This window comes from Papilio polytes, unplaced genomic scaffold, assembly GCF_000836215.1.
Source record: "Papilio polytes unplaced genomic scaffold, Ppol_1.0 DF823923.1, whole genome shotgun sequence".
In the NCBI taxonomy this organism is placed as follows: Eukaryota; Metazoa; Arthropoda; class Insecta; order Lepidoptera; family Papilionidae; genus Papilio; species Papilio polytes.
This window is the reverse complement of record NW_013525281.1, coordinates 2,323,040-2,343,997: the sequence shown is the minus strand read 5'-3', so window position 1 is coordinate 2,343,997 and position 20,958 is coordinate 2,323,040. Positions and strand designations below refer to the sequence as shown.

General features: G+C 34.4%; 2 protein-coding genes and 2 long non-coding RNA genes across 4 annotated transcripts; 2 read left to right on the top strand and 2 right to left on the bottom strand.

Moving 5' to 3' along the window:
• Positions 1-1,539: 1,539 nt before the first annotated feature.
• LOC106102256 (glycine-rich cell wall structural protein-like) lies at positions 1,540-2,728 on the bottom strand. Its single transcript, XM_013281679.1, has 3 exons — positions 2,627-2,728; positions 2,309-2,351; positions 1,540-2,085 (listed from the first exon to the last, which is right to left on the bottom strand). The coding sequence occupies exons 1-3, from the start codon at positions 2,639-2,641 to the stop codon at positions 1,625-1,627; spliced, it is 519 nt and encodes a 172-aa protein (XP_013137133.1). The 5' UTR covers positions 2,642-2,728; the 3' UTR covers positions 1,540-1,624.
• Positions 2,729-6,281: 3,553 nt separating this feature from the next.
• On the bottom strand, positions 6,282-8,065 carry LOC106102172 (glycine-rich cell wall structural protein 1.8-like). Its single transcript, XM_013281583.1, has 3 exons — positions 7,940-8,065; positions 7,814-7,856; positions 6,282-7,195 (listed from the first exon to the last, which is right to left on the bottom strand). Exons 1-3 carry the CDS (start codon positions 7,952-7,954, stop codon positions 6,417-6,419), a joined length of 837 nt encoding a protein of 278 aa, XP_013137037.1. The 5' UTR covers positions 7,955-8,065; the 3' UTR covers positions 6,282-6,416.
• Positions 8,066-13,853: 5,788 nt separating this feature from the next.
• LOC106102263 lies at positions 13,854-16,539 on the top strand. The gene is made up of 3 exons (XR_001225556.1): positions 13,854-13,933; positions 15,180-15,211; positions 16,478-16,539. It is a non-coding gene; the product is annotated as an uncharacterized LOC106102263 (long non-coding RNA).
• A 3,964-nt stretch (positions 16,540-20,503) lies between these two features.
• LOC106102584 lies at positions 20,504-20,952 on the top strand. The gene is made up of 3 exons (XR_001225582.1): positions 20,504-20,608; positions 20,722-20,764; positions 20,851-20,952. It is a non-coding gene; the product is annotated as an uncharacterized LOC106102584 (long non-coding RNA).
• The last annotated feature ends 6 nt before the right edge of the window (positions 20,953-20,958 follow it).

Genomic DNA, 20,958 nt, shown 5'->3' with positions numbered 1-20,958 from the left:
GGGTTTCTTTAACATAATAACCGAGAATGGGGATTTTCAAAACAATGAATAAATTGATAATTGCTAATGTAGTTGTGATAGTGTTTATTTCGCCTTCGTAAATGCTTTAACATTGATTTTAAAACATAAATGGTAAATTTTTGAAATTACGATCTGTGTATATAGTTGGTAGAATCTGTAAATAATAGTTTAATCTGGAATGATGACGTCATAGCACAGACGAGTGCCTAATGACGTAGGTCTTGTGTTGGAATCCAAAATATAAAAGAAATATTTGTGTATTTAATCACAGATATTAGTTCAGTTTGACCTTACCTTTAGGTGGTTATTTAGGACCTTATAAGTTTGTAGTAAATCGGATATTTATTAACCAACAATGTTAAAATATATAAAAGATGTTTAAAGTTGTATCTTTATATTGACAATGTTTATAAAATATTGAGGGAAGATTTTGAAAGACATTGATAAACCTAATTTGATTTTAAAACAGTGAATTTGTTAAAAAATATAGTGTAATCACAAAACAAGGTGCACATTAGCGGACATAGTGTAGTATCAAAGCACTAAGGACGTGTATTTTTCTAATGTAGATTTTGTCAATGGAAATTTATATAAAATCGCTTCGTGTTGATTTGCATACGGCTAGTCAGGTGGGATTGAATATGTCACCGTTAAATCATTGAATTATTCAGTTAGATTGTATTGTCATATAATAAATGCTATTGTATCACAATATTGTGGTTTTATTTTTCTTTTCTGGTATATTAACATAACGCCTTAATTTAATTATTTTTGTGATTTCAACTTGAGTCGTAATTTTTGTAAAAAAATAAATATTGTTCTATTCTATTCTATTTCTTGTTTATGATAAATATTGTTAACTTATATTTTAGTTTGATTTTGAGAGGCTATGTGCACTTATTTTTTATATATGATATAGTTCATACTCGTACATGAAAGACAACGGCAAACGAAATACTAATAAATGTATAATAGATATACAGTTTTCATGTAATAATAAAATTAAAATGCTCTGATGATTCATTTACTTTGTTTATAACACGAATGGAAATTTACCAAATTTTATTATTTTATTTTCTATTGCCAATTATAAAATTTGACCTAGAACCTAGACCTCGTCATGTTTTATTAAAAAAAAGGAAAATTAATCTCAATTTAAATTGATAGATTTATCAATTTCGATTTAGATATCGTAAATTAATTGTGACCTTTATCTGATTCATGGAAAAGTTTTCTGTTTGACTTTTAAATTTGTTTTTGGTCAATAGATAGGGATAGCTACATTTGTATATTTCAACCACATTATTACATCTAAAAATAGAGAAATAAAGTTATTGCTATGCGAGGAACTAAGTATATCTAGACACTAAAACTTTTCTTTTATGTGTTATTTTAACAAAAGTTTAGCAGATTGTAAAACGTGTGATCTTTATTTGGCAAAAAAAATGTATTCATGTTAGTCTGTGTTTCTCTCAGCATTGTCTTTTATTATTAGTTATATCTTAAAAATAATAATTCCATTTCCTTATAAAAAATTTATTGTTAATCACAGGTTAGAGACGTAGTACAAAAACATTAGTACACAACAATATTAAAATAACTCTTAATGGCCGTGTCCGTGACCGTATTCGCTGCCACCGTAACCACCTAATCCACCATGAACACCGAAACCTCCGTTAACGCCTCCTCCAATTCCGCTACCGATGCCGCCGGCGTGGCCACCCTTTATTCCACCTCCAAGACCTCCAGCGTGGCCACCGCCAAATCCTCCAGCGTGGCCACCGCCAATTCCTCCACCGAGACCCCCGGAGTGGCCACCTATTCCGCTACCGAGACCCCCAGCGTGACCACCTATTCCGCTGCCAAAGCCGCTGTCGACACCGTAACTGGATTGTCCATGGAGACCTCCGCCATGTCCGCCTCCGAAGCCACCGCCGACCCCTTGGCCGCCAAAACCGCTATGGCCATGTCCACCCACACCGCCCTCGAGGCCAGAATGACCACCGAGGCCGATGCTAGCGCCGCCATAACCACCGCTGCTGCCCCCGATACCACCGCCGTAGCCTGCAATTTATCTATCTTATGTTATACTGTTCCTATGCCTTTCAACCCTTTGTTAGTTTTGGCTTGGACCTGCATTCCCTGCCATTACGGACTATGCGTGGCAAAACTTACACAATCAATTGCCTAATGAAAGTAATCAGAATAAAAATTTCACAAGCTTATGAAATCCGGAGAGTTTAAATTATTATCTTTGTATTACTACTTAAATTAAAAAGTTTTATACCTGGTCGTGCAGATACTGCGGCTACTAATGCCAGTGCGACAATCTGTAAAATAGAAAAAAATGTAATAAAAAATCAGGGATTTAAATATTCAATTAAAATTAGTACCAGTTTTTTCTTGCCAATAATGTTTACTAAATTTTATCATTTTTCAATTATCAAGACGTAATTCAAAAGTCTAAAATAATATTTGTTTCAATTTCTTTAAAGGAAAATAAATGTATAAATAAAAATGTAAATCTTTTTAAATTCTCTAAATTATTAATTAAATTAAATCCAATCAGCTCGATCCTTTAAATGTTACAAAAAAAATAACTCACCAAGAATTTAGCCATATTGATTTTTAAATTCACAAATTCGTATGAATTAAGACAAAGTACGATCTCGAATGATGTAAATCTAAGGACCTCTCGTTTATATACTGAAGTGCTGAACCGACGATCTCCTAGTAACCTCGAGCGCCGCCGAAATAAAATCACACCTTTATGTTTAATTTTTAATTACATTTTTGTTGTCAAAAAAGATTACATAGTTATATCGTAGTAACAAAAGCCAAGCTAAATAGATATAACGTATTAGGAATATTATGTCATATTTAGGACGCAATATAAACGGAATAAATTCGGTTAAGTATGAGTCCAGCAGATGTCTACATTTCAAGCATCTATCTCTATCAGATTATATTATGTACAAGCTGTTGCCCGTGACTTCGTCCACGCAATATTATGATAAAAAGTAGCCTATAATATGCCCGTATATGTCAGCTACCCTTCAGTGAATGGCGGCCCAGCTGTTTCGGAGATTACCCGGAACAAATGCGGCTTGCGAACAGATAGACAGAGAGACACAATTTTTTTTAATGCGATTTTCGTTATCAGCAACGCAAATATATCATGTCGAAATCTGGATTTCTCTTTTGATATTACAGACACTCCAATTTTATTTTATTTATAGAAGATATCATATCATATTACCAATAGAGTATAGTATTATCTGTGGCTGCAGTATTACCATTTACTTTTCCGCTAATTGTTAAGAAAGTTCATTTCGCCAATCATCATCATCATCATCATCACCAGCTCACTATATGTCCCCACTGAGGGGCTCGGAACCTACCCTTATAAGGTATGACTAGGCCATAGTCAACCACGCTGGCTAATTGAGAGTTGGTTGACTTCACACATATCTTTGAATTTCGCTAATACTGATATTATATTTCGGGGAATCAAAACAGAAATTGCTATTAAAATAAAATGTCAGCCGTGATTCATAATTTACACGCGTTTTAGGTAAGTTAACAATTATAATAATTTTATTTGAATAATTATCCAACGTGACCTTCCATCTCCTTCCTTGAGACCTTACGCTATAGTATATGAAAACGATTTTTTTAGCCATTGTTAGATTTTATCAAATCAAAAGTATAAGGGTAAGAAAAAAGTATTTTGAGGTTTGAATTTATTAGAAAAATATATTTATTAGTTTACTAGCTGTTGCCCGCGACTTCGTCCGCGAGGTGTTAGAAAATATACGAACTATATAAATAACAAAAAGCTACGTATCCATCGGAAACCGGTCATTTCTCGGGGATGAACCTTATCCCATGTGTACTCCAGACTTTGTTTTATAACTCTGCCAAATTTCAATAAGATATGTTGAACCGTTGCAGAATGATTGAGTAAACATTAAAAAACTAAATTAATGAATCCCACGGGAACCGTAACTATTCCCGGGATAAAAAGTAGCCTATGTGTTCTTCCAGACTATGCACTAAACCTGTGCCAAATTTCATGGAGATCCGTTCAGCCGTTTAGGCTACAAACGCTAACAAACATCCATCCATCCATCGTAACTTTCGCATTTATCATATTTATATGATATGATTGTAATAGGCTATATTTACTTGATTCCATAAATAAATTATTAGGAAAAAAGCATGAGTTCAGAGTTGCTGTGAACCGTATCGTTTATTCAACCGTACCAAAAGAATATAGCAAAAAAACATTCGATAATCTTGACGTTGTTTCGTTAGTTATACTTCGTGTGATCAATTCTCTTTGTGGTTTTGTTTGTTTTAGTACAGCATAGCAACTGACATGCTTTTTAACGTTTAGAGGGAACTTTTATGATGTTGCATAACCTTGAACTCAGATCTATGACAAATTAGCAAAGGAAAAAAGTTATTTACCTGAGCGACCGGTTTTCTTCCGATTCAACAGTAATTAAGCATTTAAATATAATAAGAAAACAAAAGCGACATGTTTTGATGCAGAATAAATTGTTAATAAATTGTTTGTACACCGTAGTTTTCGTCTCCTCTTCTAATTCATAGAAATAGAAATAGAAATAGAAATAGAAATAGGCAATACCGTCGTTGAGGAAGTGGCAGTTGAAGTGGCAGCACCCACCCCCATAAGGCATGAAAAATATGTGGTGCCGTAGAAGTCTCGCTTAGGACGCTGGTAACACAACGCTAATATAGATGAAGAGGCTAGAACTAGAATAAAATTGAATTTTCCTAAGACGCCACACCGATCAGAGACATCCCTACTACACGACGATGTTCTGTGTGATCTTGGATGCGGGGACTCTACCTAAAAAATAAATTTAATTTATTTTTTTCAAATATGACTGTAACTCTAAGGTAATTTTTTTCCACAATAATCTACTGCGTATCGCCGATATAATTGGTGTCATTTTCGAAGTAAGTAGCCGAATTCGTGATTCACTTGGGGTTTTTTCCAATCTCGTACAATGAATCAAATTTGCGAGAAATAATTGTTTCATACAAAAAATGTGTTATTTCTTTAATGAAACAACATTGGCACTTACGTACCATAGACAACCGGTTACGGCAAAATATTGTTTATGCAAAAGTGTTATACTCCGGGACCGAAAACATGCGGCGAAATTATAACAATTCAACAATTCAAACAATTATACCTTTATAAATGTTTATAAGGCTTATTAAAATTATACATGTATAAATATATTTTCTGATTTCCATTTATTTCGACCACAGAGATTTATATAACGATACCTGAAACAGAATCGTCAATAAATTTGTTTTTCCATTTCAATCTGTGTGTCACAACAGAAACACCTAGGAGCAGGTCGATGGTAAAGGGAGGGGGACAGGCCTTATTGGCCAGCGGGGGGTATAAGTAAAAATACTTTTTTTTTATTCCAAAGACAATGTTTTTGAAAAACTTGAATTATCAACATGTGTCCCTAGGATAGGCACCTTAGTATTTTGATTCAATTAATATATCTTTTTATAATTTTCGATTCTCGTAAGGCGTCACCAGGAGGGCCGGGGAGAGCAGATGCCCATCTTAACTTAACGCCTAAGATAACCTTTGATTTACAATACTTTATCATTCGTTCTCTTTGAAAATTTTAGACAATGATCCCTCGATGGTTTTTTTTTTACATTATACAGTTACAACAATATATGTATTATAATACGTTAATATGATTATTGTGACAGACTCATTTTTTATAAGACATCGATTACTGCACAGTCCTTTGCAGACATAAAACTTTCTTCAAGCAGTTATATCTGGATGTCTTAACTAATTGTCAACAATGTTAATTGAGAGAAAGATTCAACCTTGGGGACATTTCGTAAACTTTCAAACGTTATAATTGTAGATTTAGTAAGCTTAACTTAACTCTTATTTTTGTGTCCTTGAAATTTGAAAGTGTAATTATGGTACACTTTCATTGTACCGTTGTTTTACCTGGTATGTATCATTCACTCGCCTGTTAGGCATTATAATCCACCTTAGCAATTGTTACTTTGAAATTTTTAGTATAATCCATTTAATAGAAATGTAAAAAAATAATGTTGCAGTCAAAATATTACCTGCATATCTTAAGGTGTTAAAAAGTAACCTAAAGGTGTTACGGTACGGACCAGACTCTCAAGATAACTGGCAAGTTAATAAAATTACAAGTAAATGAAACAACTTATTTCACTGTTTTGGCCAACACATTGGGACAATGACTGATATTTTACTTATCACATTCATTTTTAATGTTTCTTTCTTACAGTTCAAATTCTTATGTACTATGCAACATTTTTGTACCTTAACATAATTCTATTATCTAATAATGTTCATGGGCTCCGTGGCTTTCTTCACCACTGTCTCCGAAGTCTTCACCACTGTATCCTGTGTTGTGACCGAAATAACCGCCGTGTTCGTATCCATGTCCATGTCCGTGGTCGAATCCGTGACCAGAACCGTGTCCGTGTCCGTGTCCATGACTCGATCCTTTTTCGAATCCATGCTCCGATACTTGTTTGAATCCATGTTCGGAGCCGTGACCGAAGCTGTGGGCTGAATGACCGGTGCTGGTGCCGTGAGTTGATTCGTGACCGGTTCCGTAACTATGGCTGTCTTTTTCTACACCGCTGCCGTGCCCAACTCCTGCCGCAGCTGCAGCTTTGTGGGCAGCACCTCTGGACATCATGACTCCTATACTAGTTCCGCTGTGACCGGTGGTTCCGTGTCCATGACCCAATCCGCTAGGTTTACGGTGGCCGGCTTTTGCGAGCGCCAACCCTACGCTGGTGCCAGTATTGTAAAGGCTTTGTACCTTTGCTGTACCAAGCCCCGCACTGGTAGCTGCGTGCTCAGTGCCGACGCCGACGCCGTTGCTAGCTTGACCAACGCCCACTTCACCGGCGCCATGTTCTTGTTCCGTACCGGCATGTTCTGCTGTAGTACCACCATGTTCCCCTGTAGTACTAGCATGTTCCTGTACTGCGCCGGCAACGTGTCCCACTCCGTAGCCGACGTGCCAGTTCACTTGTCCCTCATGCTTATTGCCGTATTCCTCGTGGCTGATATCTGAGTCTTCACTACTATGTACACTTCCGTATCCTGGAAAAATTGACCAGTTATGTAACGTTCAAGTATGCATAAAAATAAGATCATAGGGTTAGAGATAATCTCCCAACGTAGTATTAGAATACGTTTTAAAAACGAAAAATGAAAAGATTTAAAAGACCAATCGTTTGAAATCGATACTACAGTTCACGTGTTGTATTTCAATAAGTGCCTTGCTTGATTGATTAACACCATTACAATATATTATTATGATTAATAAAAATCTGTATAATATATAGATCATAATCATGATAATATATTATTATAACAAATCTATGAAGCTATTAGCAGGAGAGGTCATTTGGGGTTTGGCTGTCAAACCAAACATATTGTATTGAAAGAAAGGGTGTGTCCTTTACAAATTATTGTTATAAATTAAAATATTATATAATATAAATAATATAGTTATAATGATAAATTGAAATACAATCTAAATTTCATCTTTATTAGAGTTTTTTGTACTTTTTATGTTGACAAAAATGTGGTCTAAAGAAACTGTTGTAAGGGCAATAAATAAAATTCTATTTGGCTAACCGCACTGTGAAAATTGGATCTTATAAATTAATTGTTTTGTACTGAGTTAACTCGAAAGGGAATAATTAAAAAACTCACCTGGTCGAGCCACAGCCACCGAAATTATTGCTAATGTTACTATCTGTAAAATAAAATAAAAACAGTTTATAAATAATAACAAACGATGTATTTAAAATTTATGGCGGAAAAATGAGATTAACTTACCAGAAATTTAGCCATTTTATATTTTAAAAAATAACGTATGAAGTTGACGATGACCTAACTACGAGTAATCCCGAGCCTATTGCCCCTCGTCTTATATAGAGAAGATGCTGAAAATGCGTCCGTATCACTTGACCGTATGCGCTGTGGATTTTTATAGTGATATTGACAACAATCCATGTTGCAGTTAATATTGAAACTCTGCGATAATTTTTATTGCCATTTATTTTATTCCGTAACGTATCGGATGAATACTCGTACTGTTTTCGTATCTGCTGGTCACTTATTGATCGAAATTCATTCATAATTCAATATTAAAATTTTCGAATAAAAATAGTCAATGACTTTTACCGAGTCTAATTTCATGCGCTTGTGAAAAAGCGGTACAAAATTTTCGCTTCACGTTGGAATGATATACATATTTACAATTGTAAGGGCCTCTCACACCAAATTGTAAATTGTCTCATGTTAATGAAAATATTAATATTAAATATTTTTAAACTATCTGTGCCTCTATCAGCCAGTGGTGGGCCCTAGATATAAAATAGTCTACTTTTGTGAACTATTTGCCAAAATAGCATTAAATAACAAAGTTTATTTAAACTCAATTTTAAGTTAAATAATTTAAAATACTATCTAACGACATTGTTTTGTTTTGATTATTTTAGAATTGGATTTTGTGTATTTTACTCGTATTGTAATGTAATAAAATTATATGACAGACTTCCCAAAAGAATGAGGTAGTTCAATTCGTCTGTATATTTGTTTTGTGATAAAATTTCAAGTTTCACTGCGACATGAAGAGTTGACAATTGCGTACGCTACACGGAGGCAGGTTATCGTATATTTAAAAACAAGATGCTGTGAGAACTGGTTCGTTGTTTTTTATTTTACTAAGAAGATAAATCAAATGAAAGCCGGTTTTTATACAGCATTGGGGTTTTATAGGACAATTTTCCTCAAGTCCTCGGGATAGTCACTTGCGTCAATCCCCACGATCAGAACACAATATCTCATTTGAGGTTATTTTTAACGTTTTGGACGAATGTAGAGTCGGTTATTTTATTATTTATTGTGTGCTATCATTTAGTTGCCAAGCGTAGTTTAAGATGATAAGAAAAAAGGGAAAGCCAACTTTGATGGCACGAATTTTATTCCGATTTAATTTAACGCAAAACGTAAGCTGAAAGAACCTTAGCATTACCTTATGGGACATTAAGGGCATTTGGGATAATTCCAACTACTAGTTATGTTTTTTCAGGTTATACTTCACTAGCTTTCTCCCGCGACTCCGTTCGCGTGAAATTAAAAAGTAATATAAAACACAGCCTATGTTAATGACAACGTAGCTTTATAATGGTGAAAGTATTGTTGAAATCAACCCAGTAGTTTTTGAGTTATTTCATTATAATGAAAAAAACAAAGTTTTTTTCTTTATAGTATTAGAATGATACACAGTTTTTTTATGTCATCATTACAACATCAACATTTTTCCTAGTAGTTATTTCATTCCTGATGCCTGTCGTTGGGATAACCACTATGACCTGCAAATTAATTTTCGTTCGTCCAAGGGAAACACAAAATACTTTAAGTTATAGAGGTTTTAAGTTATCAAGGGTCTATGTTGTAGAGGTTTTGGGCTCTGATGGGAAGGGAACATATTATTTTTTGAAGTTATAGAGGTTTTTATGTTATCGAGGTTCTACTGTATTACATTCTCCGTGAAAATAATCATCGGATGACTGTAGTCTCATAGTTTACATTTTGCACACAATAAATCATTTGCATTATAATATCAGTTTATAAATTATTAATGTTATAATTAATTTGCATGTAAATGTGTCATCTCTACTGGTTGCTGGTTTCCCCAAGATAATATACATTTCCCCAATTAAACAAAACAATTGGTATTTCCTAACAATTTTATTTAAAAACTCGTCTCCGATGATGTCTTTATAATCACAATATTATTCTATGTATTATAAATAGGTTATATGTATAATAAATTATATACCACTTGAACATAAAATAATCTGTTATATTAGACAAAGAGATTTAAAGATGGTACCTACATCTATGTACATATTTTTAAGCATTCTTCCTTCTAATAAATGTCATTTTACGCAATACAAAAGTTTAGATGGATGTTTGTTAGAGTTTGTAGCCTAAACGGCTGAACGGATCTCAATGAAATTTGGCATAGACGTAGAGCATAGTCTGGAAGGACACATACTCACTTTTGATTTTTTAATTCCACGTGGACACAGTCGCGGAAGAAAGTTATTTACAAATAAATCTTAACTAGATGAACGGACTAAATAGTTCTTATAGGGCTCAATATGCGGCTGTTGTTTTAAATCTATTAAAATGCTTTCCTTTGCAATACGATTATTACTACATCTATTGGTACCTGTCTAATAAGTTTATACACGTAAGAAACGTAGATTATAAAAAATAACAAATTATTGGAAAAAAAAAAACACAACAGGGAATAAATAATAATAATATTAATTTGTACTTAAAGTAAAGTAAACCTAAATCAGATGTACATATTTATGAACTAATGATTCCATTGTTTTCGATTTGACGTTTTCATAGCATTTCTCCGTATATTCTGTTGAGGATAATATGGGAAATAGGACCCTAGTTTTCTGTTATAAATCAAGTACGGAGGTAAGCTGTTTGATGCTTTAGGCGACCAGTTTCTTTCGTATGCACCGGAGGACCTTGGTTGATTTGAGTTTTTATATTGCTGTCTGTGGTCGTAGACTTCGTTCGACATGCCATTTCTATAATTGTAGGTATTTTTAGTTGCCGCTACCACAATATTAAATAACACTGCCGACAGGATTATCTGGAATACAAAAAAAAAAATTAAACTAAACACAACACTATCTTAGTTTCCTTATACGAGTATAGTATTGTTAAAATAGGCAGGTTTTCGAGTCGTCGAATGGAAAAAACGACAATTTATGTTACAAATTCAGAAGTATTAGGTTACCTGAATGTAATATTTATTTAGACAACGGAACGAATAAAACTGGTCGTCCGTAATAGTATACTAAATATTTATATAACTACTTTTTCTCTAAAACCCCGTTTGCAAATATCATTGTTTTCCGTGAAACTTTGGGACGTTGGGAAACCCTTATTGGTTTATCGATATTATACAAGTTTTTAGGAGAATAACTACTTACCTTAAGCAAGAAGAGTTTAACGGCCTCCATTGCTCACATAAAATCACAAGCAATCAGAAAATGAAACATTATCATATAAAAGACGTATATGTCTTCAGTGAAATGCAACAGTAAGCTGAACTTGTTCCCGATCTTTACATTTATATTGCTAGTGTATAAACGGTTTACTTTTTTCGGAACAAAGTATAATGGAGGCGACTAGTTATATATTTTTTTAAACCTTACTAATATTATAAATGCGAAAGTTTGTAGCCTAAAGGGCTAAACGGGTCTCGATAAAAATTGACATAGACGTAGAGGATAGTCTGAAAGAACACATAGGCTACCTTTTGTTTTTATTTTTCAATTCCACGCGGACGGAGTCGCGGGCGATAGCTGGTAGTACATAAATTATATTAAAGGCAGGATGTTAATTAATTAACATATTCTTGACTATTGGGGATTTTACGTTTTAGAGCATTTATGAGCAGGTATTTTCCTTAACTACTTTCGTACGTGTTATATTTGAAAAAACCTGTGCAAAGTTGAAATTGTTTGGGTTTATGAATTAATTCTTGCCCGTTGCCTTGGATTATAGGCGATGGAATAAAATTGATGGAAACTTAACGACGGCATAAACTGAGTAGGTTATTAGAATACTGAAATTTGAAAACACGGCAAATAAATTTAAGACCGTGTAGACTACTCCATAGTTTTCTGTCATCTTTATGTAGGGCGAAAAAATTAGAGCTTATTTGAACGTTTATGTTTGTGACAGTAACATCATTTCTATCGCTTTTTACCTTAGCAATGTCAATGCAGAGCCTACTGGATAGATAGATGCCGGGTATTTATAAAATTCTCTAGGCACATATTATGTTAAATATATAAATATGGGTTCAATAGATACATCCATTGGGATTTTATATCCATATACGAGTATAGAAGTGAACTTAGTAACTAATTTGTATTAGTTACTTGTATTCTAAACATAATAAAATGTCTGTAATATCAAAAGAAAAATTCCAGATTTCGGAAAGATGATGTATTTGCGTTGCTAATAAAATCTCGTTTAATTTTTTTTTTGTCACTGTCTGTTTGCAAGCTATGTTTGTTCCGGGTGATCTCCGAAACGTCTGGACCGATTTCGACCGGACCTTCACTGAAAGGTAGCTGACATAGACGGGCATATTATAGGCTGTTTTTTGATCTTAATAGTGCGTGGATAAAGTAGCGGTCAACAGCTAGTTAGATAATAATTATGAATTACATACTTATGACACGGATAATAAAATATGATGTGTTTTTTTTTAATTGCAAAAACCAGCGCTTGAGTACTATCCCATCTGGACCAAGGTGAAGATGTGGTCGAAGAATGGTACGCGTGTGTGAATTCAAGATGTTGAATCAAGAAGGAAGTTGATTGTATTTTGTTACTTTTGCATGCAAATTACAATAAACATCAAGGTTAATAACTGCAATACAAACAAGATAATGTTATCAATAGAAAAACAAAGAATTCTCTCATTCCCAGTGCAGCTGAGTCATTGCTCCGTGGCCTATTCAACTCGGGTAATGTGACAGCTATGTTTGTTTGTTAGTTCATCTCCGCTAACAGTTTAACGGTATGGGTAAACTATGAGTAAATATTGTAATTCTAGTCTAATTTAGATGTAGGACCAGAAAGAGATGGGTAGATTGCATGACTGAGATGACGGAATTAGATTAACCCGGAGGACGAAAGCTGGTGGTTTGGTGAGCCGACAGAATCATGATGTATTCTATAATAATCTAAATTTTGATTTGTTAGAACATAACTTAGAAACTCGAGTTAATTTGTCGGTTTAATCCAAATTGAAACAATTGACAGGTGTTTTATGAGACCCTGATAGGAAACTTCGTGGGAAAACAAACGTGTGAGAGAAATAATTCAATAATGTCGACACAACATTGTTGGAAAAGGATTGTACTTAACTTAGAAACTACGAGTACTTGATATAGTTAGGCTAATTTACTTTCATTGAATATATTTAATAGCCTTATTGGTCTACATTAAAAACGCCTTTTAACTTACATTCGCAATTCTTTGTTTAGAGGTCTATCGATTATCGCTCTTTAAAGAAGTTAGTATTTATTTTACCGAGATACAAAATAAATAACTTAGTTGCAGTTTGGTTATTGTGGAATATAATTAAATTTATTATTCATTATTTCCTTATCTAAAATAAGACAAACAAAAAACGCCTGATATATTTTATCGGCAATTTTTTAAAATGGAAATGTACTAAAATAGAACTACCGATAAGATCTAATTCCACCTACTGCAGGTTATCAATAGTGTAGAGAACTGCAAATCTTCATCTTAAACGCTTTCCATCGTAACAATTCTACAATATCCACTGAGTTGATCATCGGCTGCTTAAACTTAGTATATCCTATTCGTACGATGTACAACATTTTGTTTTGCAAAAGTAACTTAGGTTTCTGTAGTAAATTACTAAACTTACCTGCAGGCTTTTGTTTACTTTTCTGTTTTTTTTAATTCCCATTATTACATACCATTCTCTTGCGATCTCAAAAAGGCATACGTAATTTACTACGTTCGAAAATGGTTGAGTAATCTATTGCGTTGGTCTTGTAACGCGGACCCCACCCGGTCTTGAGCTCTTAGACTTGTGCTTGTGATGATCAAACACTGAAAGAATATCAATTCGTTAAGTTCTCTCGTGTAACTCTTACGAAGGTGAAAAGTGTCCGTGTGTGTTAACCTCTTTTAAAGTGACTTTGATCGTTGAAGTATCTAATTAGAGGCTAAGCAAAGGTATTTCCGATTTGTTGAATGAATATTCCATATTAAATTGTATTGTAATAATTTATAGTTTTACTTTTTATCTCATATTTAAAGTTGTGGTGGTAGGTGGTGATGGTGTCGCTGGGGTGATGAGTGTTGGTGCAGATTTTAAATGATGCGACCGTTATTCTTCAACCAATTTATTCACACCAAAAACACTTAATCCACAACACAATATATATAATAAAAAGAAGTAGAAGGAGAGTGCAACACGTTATAAGTAGAAGAAGAGAAGAAACACAATAATAATAAGCTGGGATAACAAGAGCGATAATTAACAGTGGTCAGCGCGGGCACAGTTTGAAAGCGACTGTTAATTAACCGCGCGCGCCGCTCGGTCAATGACCCCGGTCAGCTGTGCAGTCGCGAATTTAAATGCACCAATGACAGGTCACAAAAATAGATGCGTTGCACTATATTTCGACCACTCGTCGTGCACCGTGTTTAGATGTGTGAGTGATTGTACGTGTTATGTAAGTGTGTATGTGTGCTGTGTATGAATGTCAAGTGTAACTGTGGAGTGTTTTCGTAAAATGTATCAGGTTCCCTACAAAGTAATAATAGTAAGGTTGCCTATTGGTTCATTCGTTAATGTCTGGCTTCAACGAAGTGACTTCTGGGTTCTTTTCTGCGCCAAAGCTTGTTTATAAGTTTGCAAAAAAATACTTTTGTATATGAAATAAAAAAAAATGACATTTAATCCTTAGCAACACAACACAATTAGAAATAATAACAGAAAAACAAAACAAAAAACATGCTAATATTATTAAGAGGATTTTTTTTTATATTATGAATGTACTCAAAAACGATTGGATCGGTTACAATATTTCTTACTGGATTGTTTAGTCCTATCTTATTTATCTTATCTGTCCTAACTTTTTGCTATCAAAACTTTACAGATACCTTTCTAATGGTGAAATAATTTTAAAATTGGCCCAGTAGTTTTTACGTGAATCTAAACATACAAATCCAAAAATACAGATCTTTCCTCTTAATAATCTTAAATAAATAATAACTGGTAGTTATAGATTTATAAATACGCGAAAAAATCAGTCTTTCATTTTTTTCCGCAACATGGTCAATTTATTTATGTTTCTGGTCAAGCTAAACTTTTTTCAAATAGAAAATCAACATGAAAAGACGCGACATTTACTACTAATGTTTTGCAATATGTTGTGTTATTGTTATTTAGTTAATTAATTTAGATTTTTTACAGGAAACATGGAGTTCAGGGTTGCCATTATTTTGGTAAGTAGCAATATATTCCGTTGTATTCCATTATTATTATTTCAAGATGATCATGAATGAAGAATTTTGTAACATATTTACGCAACTACCCTTAAAGGTCAGTTAATAAAAATACCGTTATCCGCGCATGTCGAAATCCGGATAACATAAATATTTAAGTGTTGGTTGGGACATTCATAGATTGATACAAATTGAGAAATGCGTTAGTAATTTCGCATATTTAAATATATTAATACATCTTTTGTACGTTGTTGCTAACTTTGCCATCACCCACCTTATATTATAAATATGTGTCAATTTTAAAAATTTAATAAAAATACGTTTTATGTATATATATATGTTAAAAATTGGAACGTGGTAGTAACTCTCGCCGTTAACATAAATAATGTAATCATCAGTATTTTGAAATCAGCTCAGCTCGACCATCACTTGAGAAGTTTAAGATATGAACATGATATAACTAAAATGATTATATTTGTTGGACAAACGAAGTCTTTCATCATACGTCTGACTCATGAGTAGATTTTCATGCCGACTGACCCATTGCTGGAGGCTTCTATTTGCTTGACACACATGTTAGCTCTCGTGTAATTTTTGTCCGGCGCATGCTAGATTAGAGATTCCAAAACCTTTTTTCCTCATAGCCCTCTTACAAAATTACTGCTTTCAATAATATCCCTGATGCTACACTTCTTCAACTTGTGAACCCCTAATTTTTTCCCTCATTGTGTAGCCCCTAGGTCTTATGTGACCCCCCAAGTAACAGCCTTTATCACTAAGGAGGTAGGAAGGGACGAGTAATAAATATAGAAATTCTCGAGCGTACTGTTACACCCCCTTGATTGCATAGTACAGACATTAACCCTTTTCTTGCCCACTCAGCATATACATACTCCATGTATACCGCTTTCCGATACCTGACCCACCAGTCTTATCCCAGCATCCAAACAACCCTGACTGTTGTCATATTAAATCTTATATGCCTTTAAAAAAATGTTTTTTATTCCGAGGCTCGTAACACTACACACCTTAAATCATTAAGCATAATAATTACTAAACAGTTAATGAATTATTCATTTACGCTTACTGTGAAATACTACTTTAAATTCCTTAATTTGAAAGTTTGAAGGCGGCTTGTAAGTTAAATGTAGTAGCAATATATAGCATATAATAAACTAACCTAGAAACCTTTTTTCAAGGTCGAATTTCAAGACCATTTAAAATCGAAAGAAAAAGCTACAATAACGTAATATTTACGTGTTTCAGGTTGCATGCATATCGTGCTTGGTGCCGAGCGTGAGGCCGGTGCCGGTGGTAAAGGTGGCAGCCGTGGGAGGAGCCCTAGGGGCCGTCAAGGGCGCCATCAAGGGGGCTGCTGCCGCGGGCGCCGGAGCCCTACTTTTCAAGAAAGTCACAACCGCTCTGAAAGGCGCTCTAGCAGCTAAAGGAGCCTTTCTTAAAGGTAATAAACTCTTAATTTTAATAGTTATTCACCTCTACCAATCAAATCAAATCCACCACTGGATGAAGTTCACACAAATTACATAACTAGACATAGGCACGATGCTTGATGCCGGATGCCAATTGTATTCATTTAGAGAGATGCAAAGGAAAAGTTGTATTGAAGGGAATGTGGTTATACGGGAAAGGGAAATTAGGTACAAATTAAAAAGTAAGTTATAATTGCTATCTGTATTCTGTGTAACATTTTAGGCGTGGCATTAAAAACTGCAGCCCATGGCGTGTCATTCGGCGCGGGCGCAGCGCTCGGTGCTGCGGTGGTCGCGCACAAACCGCACGCTGAATACGAGACTTACATCGAACAACCACATGTAAGTATTGATTTTAACCACGAAGTCAATATAACTTGACAAATGATGCATATTTGAAGAGTTAACTTGTGGTGGCTTTAAAAGAGCAAAGCGAACAATTACTCTTTAATACTGTCATGTTTACTTCTAAGAATACGTTCATTAAAGTGATTATCGCACTGTAATCTATTTGACACATAGGCATATAAATATAAACGCTAAACAGTAGCTTTTAAAACAGTGATAACAATCTATACTATTATAATAAAGCATAAACATATACTTATTTGTTGCCTAAGATGACAGCAATTACAGCATATTTTTGAATAATTCTAAAAAAGCCCTGCACGTGCGTTACGCTTTAGGCTATATATTTTCACGCCATTAAACTTAGGGGATAAATATTTTTGGTACAAACCCTAATGTGGGAATGAGACCATAAGTTGCTTCCAACATCGAGAAAGAAAGATTGCTAAGGTTTGCTACTGGTAATTTGACAAATGTAAACAATAAAATAAAATTTTCATAATTTCATGCGGATGAACCCGCACGGGAACATCTAGTATTAGTTAATATTGGATTGAATACATATTTGGAATGATTTTTTTGAAACTTGACGCATCGTTAATTTATTAAATAGTCTGGTATATGTTATCACTCATCTTGTTATGATTTTGCCAAACCTTATCTCGTATTATTTGTTCCGAGACTTCTAGATACGTAAGCCAGGTCGGCGCCCTCGTATGAACTATTCCACAAATTTCTTACGATAAATGTTGAGGAAAAATAAATAAAAGCGTATGACAAGAAATATTAACGATAAAGATAACAGACAGAAAATTAACTCTGATATTATCTCTATGATTTTATTATTATCAGGATTGATACAAACCGTACCGTAATATCTACTTTTAACTTGCCCTCAGTAATTTAAGGTCCCTCTTAAAATTAAGACTTCAGTGGTTAATAAAGTTGCGTAATTTTTATATTTATAGGTTCCGCACATCGACAATGGCTACTACTACGAGCCGCATTCTGTCGAAACTCCACTTGAACCGATATATCACCAAGAATCCCATGTTCCTTCATATCATGAGCCCATCCACCACGAGTATGTATAACATTTCATAAGTTTCCATTATCGATACTTTGACAAATACTTAGTCATAGTGAAGGGGTACAGCAGTCTAGAAAGAGATGGATGGACTCTAGGGCGGATCCAGTTTTGACGCCAGGGGGGCTCACATAGTCGTGGTAAAGTTAAAAACTTGACGTGGTCAGCTCATGGAGGGGGGGGGGGGTGTCATGACCCCCATGACCCACCCTGGATCCACCGTTGGATGGACTGCGTGAAAGGTGCGATAACGACTGAGATGACGGAAGTAGAATGATGATGTTGAAATATTTAAACTAAAATGTATCATTATCTAGGTTTTTTTAGAGTATAAATGACAGACATATCTGTAAACCTTTTTTTTTATTTTACCCTATTTCCAGGTATCCCCCGTTACAACTGTACCATCAAGAATCTTACCCTGGATCACATTATAGGTGAAAAATTGTGAATTGTGTTTGTTTTCGTTAGAATTATAAAGTGTATATATGTAAACAATTAACACTAAGCCATATTAAAATGTTAAGAAAGAATTTATGTTTATTTATTAATCATACTAATATTATAAATGCCAAAGCTTAGATGGATGGATGAACGGCTGGAAGGATCTCCATGAAATTTGGCACAGATTTAGAGCATAGTCTGAAAGAAAACATAGGCTACTTTTTATCCCGGGAATAGTTACGGTTCCCGTGGGATTCATTAATTTAGTTTTTTAATGTTTACTCGATCATTCTGCAACGGTTCAACATATCTTATTGAAATTTGGCACAGATATAAAACAAAATCTAGAGTACACATGGAATAAGCTTCATCCCCGAGAAATGTCCGGTTCCCGAGGGATACGTAGCTTTTTATAGTTTATATAGTTTGTATGTTTTCTAATACCACGCGGACGAAGTCGTGGGCAACAGCTCGTCCTATATATTGTACAAATTGTAGCATATGGTGTAATGTAAAATAATTGTATTAAAAGTATGGTAATTACTATTATCTAAACATGTACACAAAATCTGAAGTCAAGAAAAATTTTGAAATAGACGGTAAATTTAAAATGCCTATTGGAAGTAAATAGCAGATATGAACTCATAGTTATTTTTGCTATTAAGTAATAGCGCCTACAAAATTTTACTACAGGTTTGGCCGTTTTTTGAAATCATAGGTTCTTAATTTATAATCAATAACCTATAGTTACTTTAAAATATCACTGTAAAATTTTCAGGAAATAGTGAAACATTGTAATGGACATCGTGTATGGAATTTGACATTCCCTGTTCACTTAATTTCGTCGTTGGATTGCATACTTATTATTGAATAATGTAATATAAACGACACGCAATTACCGGTGTAACGTATAAATTCTTTTTTTAAGTGGTAGGCGTAATAGGACACGTCCAACATGCAGTTTTCTCATAGTATATTATGAAAATTTATGTTAAAGTAGGTCGGTTTACAAATGCAGATTTACATTAAACAAATCCTTTGTACATACATGATGCATTTATTTGTATGTTTTGTTTTTTTTTTGATCAAACTAAGCGTTGATATGAGGATTTGATATATTTCTTAAAGGGTATTTTAGTTTCTAATACGCCGTTCGATAGAAGACAACTTGTGTTCTAACTCTAGCTTTGACTTCTTTCCAGTGGGCAGAAAGCAGATAAGTCAATCTATACTATCTATACTATTATAATAAAGCGTAAACACACACTTGTTTGTTGCCTAAGATGTCAGCAATTACAGCATATTTTTGAATAATTCTTTTTTTAATAAAAAAACCCTACACTTACTTCACGCTTTAGGCTATATATTTTCACGCTATTAAACTTAGTTGGTAAATAAATTGGATAAAGATCCTAATGTGGGAAATAGACCATAAGTAGCTGCCAACATCAAGGAAGCAAGATAGCCGTGGATTGTCATCATGTCGTGTCATTTTGACAAATGATAAATTGACAAATGTAAACGATAAAATGAAGTTTTTATAAATACCTGCGGATGAAGCCGCATGGGAACAGCTAGTTATTTATAAAAAAATGACAAATCTAATTATAAGTGCTTAAACTAAGAAGAGACGATTAACGAGAGATATGTTATTGAAGGTCCAACTATGACTAGTGCGATCTTTGCTTTAATTGCTCATTGAATATTCGACAGTAGAATTTTCAAAGATGAAGATTCCGCTTTCATTTTGCGAAGGCCATGATTAGCGCGAAGGGATGTGAACTATTGTCGGATGCGAATGTGGTTTCTGTTCCGACCGCGGCGCCGGCCCAGCCCGTGCGGCCGATTCTTACACCGGTTAATCATATTCAAATAGGACGCCCGTTTAGAATTGTTAATTGATTGTAATAATTTTTCAGCGTGGTATAAAAGCGCTTACATGCACGATAAAGGCATAATTGAAAACAGTTTTACCCAGTGCACATCGCAGGTAGCCGAACAAACGCCGAAGACATGTCTCGACTTACGGTTAGAATATTTTCAATGGTGAAATTAAAAAGTTACATGAGATATTTCATCATATCCTCATTTATGTTTTCATAATGAGTTGAAAATATCCTGATTTAATATTTTATTTCCAGATTTTCTTTATCCTTGCCGTGACGTATGAAGTTTTTGGGGACGGTAAGTGCGAGGAGATAATGCCATTCATTACTGTTAGATGTTTATTTGTACTGAATTGTATATCTATACATTTGTTTCTGGTGCAGCTAAAGGCGCCAAAGACTCCAGCGGTGCTGCGTCCGGGGTGTACTCTAGCGTGCTCGGTGGCGGCATCGGCGGCCTAGGTGGCGGCTTGGGCGGCCTTGGTGGTCTGG

What these genes read in the sequence shown, in the direction of transcription:
- LOC106102256 (XM_013281679.1), bottom strand. An exon ending in CGCAGTATCTGCACGACCAG is followed by an intron (nt 2,086 to 2,308) that starts GTATAAAACTTT and finishes GATAAATTGCAG; the next exon opens with GCTACGGCGGTGGTATCGGG.
- LOC106102172 (XM_013281583.1), bottom strand. An exon ending in GGTGGCTGTGGCTCGACCAG is followed by an intron (nt 7,196 to 7,813) that starts GTGAGTTTTTTA and finishes CAATTTTTCCAG; the next exon opens with GATACGGAAGTGTACATAGT.